We start from the raw sequence: 7,979 nt of genomic DNA, 5'->3' as shown, positions 1-7,979 counted from the left end.
TCTTAAAATGATATCCCCACAAAAAAATAAAAGGTAGAGCTGTTATAGCAAATACCCAGATGGCTTTGCAATCTAGTCTTTGTGGTTGGGTGAGCATTCTTGAGTTTATCTATGTGCCTGTTGATACCAAATTGTTGGTACTTCCAAGAGATGTGCCTAAGTTTAGATACCCTGTATCTTTTACCAAACCACCCACTCTTCTTCCGCAAATTTGGATAACCTATCTCTTTATGGTAGAATTTTACCAAACCCACTGCAGACTTCTTAATGAACAGCTTTTCTTAGCTCATTTTCACTAAACTCAAACCTGGGCATTCTTTTCTTCTCTCCTCCTTATTCAGTTCCCCATTCCTCACCTTTCATAATAAATACTGCCTCCCCACAGTACCAGCATACATTACAGTCACTGGCCAGTTTTAGAACATCCGTGATTTAGAATCCAATCACTCAGTGACCTCAATTCTGATAGCCAAGACTCTCACAATAGAAAGGGCTTAGACATCCATTAGCCCAAAGCTCTACAAAGGACTTTCATAAAAGCATGCATTTGAGCATTCTTGGCCTTTTATGCCCAAGCAACCTGCATATCATTTCACATCATTCTTACAACTTCCAAAAAGGCAATCCAGTGTAACAGGCAGTACAAAATATTCTATTTAATTTTCAACATCCCCTAATCTCTGAAGCTACTGAAGTTCCCCAGGCTGCAACTTTCCCAGGAAAACATTAACTTCATGTCTGGGATAAATGTTAATCAAATGAATACATGTAAAGCACCTAGATTAGCACCTGGTACATAAACTGCTCTTCAAACATTTGGAATTGCTGGCTTTAGAGTTGAGGACAATCAGACATAGCTAGTAATATAACTGAAATCTAAATTGTTATCTAAAACGTGAAATCCACACAACTTCTGTGACATGAAATAAAAAGCAGAACAGACTAAAGTGTAAAATGGAAGTATTTTATTGTGATTCCATAGAGTAGAAACCATATTACATCTGCCTAGCCACAGCAAAAATGAGTCAAAAGTAGCAGTACTAGTAATTCAAGTATTCATTCTGAATGAAAAGAGGATGGTTTTAACTGATTGAGTTTTCAAATATAATTTTGCACCGATTAGTATTAGTGTGTTCTCTTAAACTTCTGTATTGAACAACAAATAACTAGGTATAGTTTTTTTTCAATGGTACTAGATTGGAAAAAAAGCTTACAGACTTCCCATTCACTTCCTGTCTTTGCTGTTACACTTGCCTCACTCTATCATCACCCTGAATTGCTCTCATCTTCCGCATCATTTCCAGGGGAATCGAGGGAAACAGATCTGTCTTCCCTTGAAAGCACATGGACAATCCCAATTCCCCCAACTCCATTCCATCCTTTTGAAATGTGTTTGTTTTTGGCACAATAGAACAAAATAGTAGTAGGATTTAGAAAATCTAAATTCTGACTCCTTGTACCATAAACTACAAACAATTCAGTCACATGTTCTTTGGACATCCACCTTAACTACAAGAACTTGTATTTGCTTGGTCCTTTGTCATTTATTGTCACCACTATCCTGAACTCATACAAGGCGCATTATACGTTTTATAGCAATTAAATTACAGAGGCCAAACAATACAGCCAAGAAACCACAGGTATAACAATACAGCCAAGAAACCACAGGTATAACATGCCATATTACCTCATCTGAGATTCTATTACTGGAGTGTGTTATGCTCCCGAGTTTAAGTGAATGAACTGGTAATTTCCCATGTCCTTCACGGACTGTATTTTTATTTTTGATTGCTACATTTTCTCCTAGAATGAAAACAGTTATAAACATCTGGCCATAGAATTTGGATCCTCTTAACAGTGCCTTACATATTTATCTTATTTCTAAATTAGAAGTTAATTGTTCAAATCGTTCTAAGTACTGCCTGTCTCTCCAAAAGTTACCTCTATTTGTCAAAACAGAGACTGCTGACCTGTTACAGACACCACTAATTCTTCTAAAAAGTTATTGTCTACCTAAAACCAATTCAAAACATAAACATTCTCCAGAGTGGTAATCAATATTTTTCTGCTTTTGTACTCAGTTTTCTCTTTCTTCATTTGGGAAATAGTCACCATGTCTCATTGCTGAGAATCTCTTTCCCTAACAAATGCCGCTCTTGGAGGAATCAGGAGGGCTCTTGCTTCAGTGTCTCCTACAAAGAACCAACAGCCAAGGCTGGAAAGTGAGACTTAATATTAAATGATTTGGGCCACAGGACCAATTTAAAGCTCATGTGTCTAAAATGACACATTACCTCTCTAACTTGTAATTAATTTATACATGGGATTAGCCATGCTGACATATACCAAGGAACTACACATACATAAATTTTAAAAAAAGAACATTCTATGAACAATCCTGAAGAGGTCACAGAGCACTCAAAGTAGGGGCATTCAGTTCACAGTAACTTGTATAATTAAATACACTAAAACAAGGACACAGAGCTTGGGAGTACACAGAGGATGTTATTTTACAATTTTCTTCATTTTGATGGTATTGCTTTCTTGTCTTCAGGAGGGAAGACCTTGACTTCAAAAGTAACAAAATATTTCAGGAGGGAATTTACATCTTTCAGTTCTAAATAGTACTCTTGGGCAATTTTCTCAGCAGTCCATGTTTCTGGAGAAAGTTTATGATTATTGAGAAGTGTCAATGCTTCTACAACAGAAATTTTGCCTTTGGGAATGTCCTTGACATTCTTATCCAAGTGATGTCCAATGGGAAGTCTGAATTCCTTCGGTTTTTGCTGTAGTTCACCATCTTTTACCTAGTACCAAACAAAAGGGCTTTAGGATAAAAGATTTACATCTCCCATGATCCTGAAGTCTATACTGTTTCTTTTCAAAGAAACCCATCTATACTTCCTCAAACTGTATTTTCTCACTGTAGTTGTCTTTTCCTAGTTATAGCTTGCTCTAAGAAATGCTCTAGAAATTGTAACTGAATGCATGTCATTTACTCACCTCCACTTAGCATTATTAATCTCAAAAGGTGAGATACAAATGTTCTAAAACCCAAAACTTCTGAACCCCACCATGATGCCTCAAGTGGAAATTTTCACATCTAACTTCTGTGATGATCAGCAGTGAAAATGCAAGTATACGAAGAATAACCCCTCAACTCGCTTTCAGGCTTTGTAAGTTGTATATGAAATATAAATGAATTTCATGATTAAAATTGGAAACTGCCATAAAGATGCTTCATAATGTACATACAAATACTCCCAAATCAGATCGGTACGACTTCTGGTCCTAAGCGCTCAGGTAAGGAAACCTCAACTTGCACATTAAAAGAATGAGAGTTGGTTAAAGTGGCCCAGTTTCAGAAGCGCGGCATCCTAACAATGCTGTAATAGCTTACTTGAAAACTTTTCCATCCTTCCCTCACTGATGAACTGTTACCTCGATGTCAGATGAAACAACCCTTTTCCTCTCCTAGTTGCTCTGGTTAGTCTTACCACAGTGCATCACCTAAGCTGTTCCAAGCATTCCCTTTTTCTTCTCATTTTCAACTGTACCTGCCTACACACTTCTTGGCCAACATATAAAATTTTATCTTCACTTCCTTTTGAAAACTCTCAAACCCAAAGCCTCTTTAAATCAGCCCTGTAACTGAGTTAAAGCTGAAATGATAAATCCGCCCTAATGACCCCAGCTGCTTTATTCAGATGCACTCTTCAGCAGTCACCTGAACTAACTACAGCAGCTCACCATACCTGACTCAAACTGCTGACTCGAATACATGAATCTACCTGCAACCACCAAGGCCCTACCCCTCAGCTTCCATGCTAAATCTTCCCCAGTTTCCATCCATACTTCCAGGTTTCTTCCATTTTCCTAGTGGCTCTTGTCCCTTCTGCTGCCTCATTAAGTTCCAACTACATCTTCTTTGTCTTTTCTTTTTTCTTTTTTTTTTTGGTGACAGGGTGTCATGTATGCTGGGCTGGCCTTGAATTTCTGGATCTTCACTCACTCCCTACCTCCCATTTTGGACCACATATCAAAATCTGTGGCTCCAAACCAAGACCTTTCTTTGGGTATTTAAGCCCCAAATCCCAAATGACTAATGGGCATCACTACTTGGACCTGTATACACCTCAACTTCAGAGTGTCTAATACTGAACCTACCAATCTACCTGCTTCCAAGTCCATGTTTAAAACTCTGTATCTAACCTATGAACAGATACTGTTCATACTATCTCCCAAGTCTCTCTTGATCCCATTCTCTTATCCTCTATACCAATAAACCACCCTAGACCATGCCAGGGCCATGTGAAGGAACTATCAAAAGACATCTAGCAGGTTTCTTCTAACTAGATAATTTTGTTCCCTCCTAACTCACTCTCAAACCTAACAGCACTTTCCCCCACATTAAACTAAACTCTTCAAAGACTCTCCAAAGCCCTTCTAATATAACTACAACTGCTTGGCATGCACTTTCATGATCCAGCTGTAATCCAAATCCTTCACTTTCCCCTGGCCACGTACACTCTAATCAGTCTCCAGACCACCACCCATTCCACTTTCATATCCCCACCTGACACTCACACTTGTGAATGCCTTTGAATCCCTAAATCTCAAAGTGTCTCTCATCCTCCAAACCCAGTAGATCCACCTCCACTCCATACATACCAGATTTTCCTTTTCCCTTCAGCATTTTGTATTAAAAAAAAAATTTTTTAATGAAACTGAATGTCCTCTCTTCATTTAGTAGGAAGGCAGAGAACTACAAATTCCACATAGGGATATGAAAAAAAAGAAACTGAAAAACTAATTTCTAGCAGAAATAATAAATAACTAGTAATATAGGGCTAGTTGCAAAATAAAAATCACTGATTTTCCCATATATTAAAACTAGGGGATGAAAATTCTACTTAATAGAAACAACTTCCCTCTCTTCCTCAAAGACTCAACAATTAAAGGATGTTAATCTTTTTCTAGTTAGCCTATGAATCCTAATCTAACTACAGTCCAATTTAAACAAGGGTTAATGAAGACACTGACAGTGTGATTCCAAGTTCATTTAGAAAAAATCATTTGAGAAGAGACAAGAAGCTTTTTAGGTCATAATAGTCACCAGGATTTATTATAGCGCCCTATTAATTGAGGTAGTATGCATCTAGTAGTAAGAAGCAAAAGCAAATACATAAGTCTATAAAGAGAAGAAGGGAAAGGAATTAGTAAATAAATTACACATTTAGGTGACTGACACATATTTGAAGAGGTTAAACTGATCTCTTATACTAAACTCTAATACTAAACACCAAGTAAATATCTTTACATAAAATCACAAAAACATATGCTCAGCATAAATGAAAAACAGTATTTCTAAGTACTGCTCCGTGTCAGCTTAAAAATATCATACTATCGCCATCAATCGATGCATCCTGAATTGAGACTCTGGTAATAACGAAATCCTACAGTCACTATTAAATTATGAGTATTACATAAGTAACTGCAATCGTAAAGTCTTTTGCCTACCATTTGGCAGTACAAAAAACTTTAGAATGCAAAAGACGTTGAGAGCTGTGGCTGGCACTTCCTCATCATTTAATCTAACTCTGCACCTTGATCACGATGGTCGATGGTCGCCTCCCTGATTCCAACTTCAATTCACACTCCTGGCCCAGGTTTAAATGTCACTCCCTCCAGCAGTCCCTACTTCCCGAGGGCCCGGAATAACACTGTGGCTGTAGAGCTGCTCATCTGCTTAATGTCGGTGGCCCACAGTATCACAGGCCTCAGAGAGTACGACCAAGGTCGGTTCTACCACTACACAGAAACACTTATACCTGACACATGTGACATGCCCACCATTCCAGCATATCATATGAACTGACACATAATATTACATATCCTGTCCGGAAACACCCTTAAAAACGCAAACATGCCCCCACAATCCCCTAACCAGAAGCTGTCCTAAGGTAAGTGCACCTCAACCTATAGACATGAAAAGAGCTTTAAAAGCCATCTTTTGTCACCCAGGTAACCACTAAAAGTACCTTAACCAACCCCACAACTTCTGCGAACAACCTTTCACACAGGTGCATTTAATCAATCCCTGTTGGCATTCCCCAAGTATCCAATGACCAAGCCCTGTGTCTCAGTCGCTGTGCTCCCCACTGACACTTCCGGACCCCCCCTCCCCACATCTGCACTGTGTGTCCCCGGTTGCCCTGTTTTTCTAGATCACTTCCTCGGGCCTCCAAAATGCACCTTTGACTCAATGAAAGCATACGTTACCGGCAGGGAAGACACCGGATCTTTGGAATCGACATAGACATCTTTTAGTAACAACAACAGCTCGTTATCTTTTCTAGAAACTTCCTCTTTGATTTCTGGATGCTCTAAGAAAAGAAAAAGGAAAGAAAAAAAAAAGGCCATAATTTTTATTATTTTTTTTAAAGGAAACTATCTCGAAACCCGTAAACGCGTAAGACGATTTTAAATTTTTTTTAAAAGAAACAATCATCTGGACAGCTAGTGTGCGTGCGTGGGGGGACGACACCCGGCGCCGCCACCGTGCCCGCGCGGGGACGACCTCAATGTCACCGGAGGCCCGGGACACTCACGGCTCAGCTGCTCGCGCAGGAGGCTGCGGGTGGACGGGTGCTTGGGGGCCGTGGAGGGCTTCATCTTGCTCAGCTCCCGATCCGCCCGGTTCTCCAGGTTGAAGTTCCTGAAGGCGCGGGTCACCCGAGCCCCCATCGCTACACCATGCTGCCCGCGGGTCACCGCGCACGTGGGAGGCGCCGGCGCGGGTGACCTCTGTGCGCACGGAGCATGCCCGCGCCCGGGCTCAGGCGCCGGGAAGCCGCCGAGGACGCGCTCGTCGCCCCCTGGCGGCCGGGAGGACGCACGCTGGGTTCCGCCGCCCGCCTGCCGGGGCGGGGGACGCCTGCGCAGACGCGTGTCGGCGGCGTTGTCAGGGACGCTCTCGGAGAAGGAGCCGAGCGGCTGCAGCAGCCCACGTGACTGCAGGGTTGCGAAATTCCGGGTTGAGGCAGTCTAAGGCGGAGATCTTGCAACCCTTTCCAAGGACAGTGCGGAGGGTCAAGGTTCTGAACTTACCTGCCTCTGCTTTTGAAAAAAAACGAGAAGGAGGAATCTTTGTTCTCAGCCGCTTTTCCACTTCGACAGCTCTGAGTGTCCTGTGCCTTGCCTGTGCACTCCACAGTTTTTTGTTTTGTTTTCTTCTTCCAGTATCTTGACACCCATTTCCCAGTCACATTGTTCCTAATGCTATGAATTTTAAGGTTTCCTTTCTTACTACTAATTTGACCTGTTCCTCCATGAGCACCGAATCACCCTGCTCTTCTCCGTCCCATTTCTCAGCTCTGCTGGCTCTCTGAGTCTCAGCAATCTTGAGAGAGCCTGGTGTAACTTGTGCTTTAATAGTGTATTTGCAAAAAAATCAACATATTCTTTCTTCCCTTCCCCTCCTCTTCCACTGCCCCTTCATTTCTTTCTTCCTTTTCATTTCTGAATGGATTCCTCTCATACTGAATTTATTTAAAATTATTTAGAAATAGTGAAATTGACCCATAAAGAAATATTGTGATTGACCCATAAGTTTTTTAAAGCCTACCAAAAACAACAACAACAACAACAAAAATATGTTTCCTAATTAATAATATTCTCCTAGACTGTGGCTGCAAAAACTTAGCTGTTTGATTAAATGAAATAGACTGGTTGTGTCTAACCAATTTAAAGCAAACGAGGGGATTTAATTTTCTAAATGACTATTCTTAATTAGACTGCACCACCATCTTAGGAAAAACATTAGAGGGTAAAGTTCTCACTGTTGCTTATCATGAAACATTTCTCTGGTGACTGCTATAAGGAATATATTGGAAGATGTAACATATAGAAGCGAAAACCTGTGTTCTCTGAGTTAATTGGTTAGTTATCCTGAAGGTGGCAGGCTGCTCCAAGATTTC

At 40.7% G+C, this 7,979-nt stretch overlaps 1 protein-coding gene across 1 annotated transcript; it reads right to left on the bottom strand.

Annotated features, from left to right (window-relative positions):
* Positions 1–943: 943 nt before the first annotated feature.
* Positions 944–6,848, bottom strand: Ndufaf4 (NADH:ubiquinone oxidoreductase complex assembly factor 4). The gene is made up of 3 exons (XM_036179887.1): positions 6,612–6,848; positions 6,283–6,386; positions 944–2,807 (listed from the first exon to the last, which is right to left on the bottom strand). The coding sequence occupies exons 1-3, from the start codon at positions 6,745–6,747 to the stop codon at positions 2,523–2,525; spliced, it is 525 nt and encodes a 174-aa protein (XP_036035780.1). The 5' UTR covers positions 6,748–6,848; the 3' UTR covers positions 944–2,522.
* Positions 6,849–7,979: the final 1,131 nt, after the last annotated feature.

The sequence above is a fragment of the Onychomys torridus genome, chromosome 2 (genome assembly GCF_903995425.1).
Source record: "Onychomys torridus chromosome 2, mOncTor1.1, whole genome shotgun sequence".
Taxonomy (NCBI): Eukaryota; Metazoa; Chordata; class Mammalia; order Rodentia; family Cricetidae; genus Onychomys; species Onychomys torridus.
Note: the sequence above shows the minus strand (reverse complement) of the source record. Positions and strands in the feature narration are given on the sequence as shown.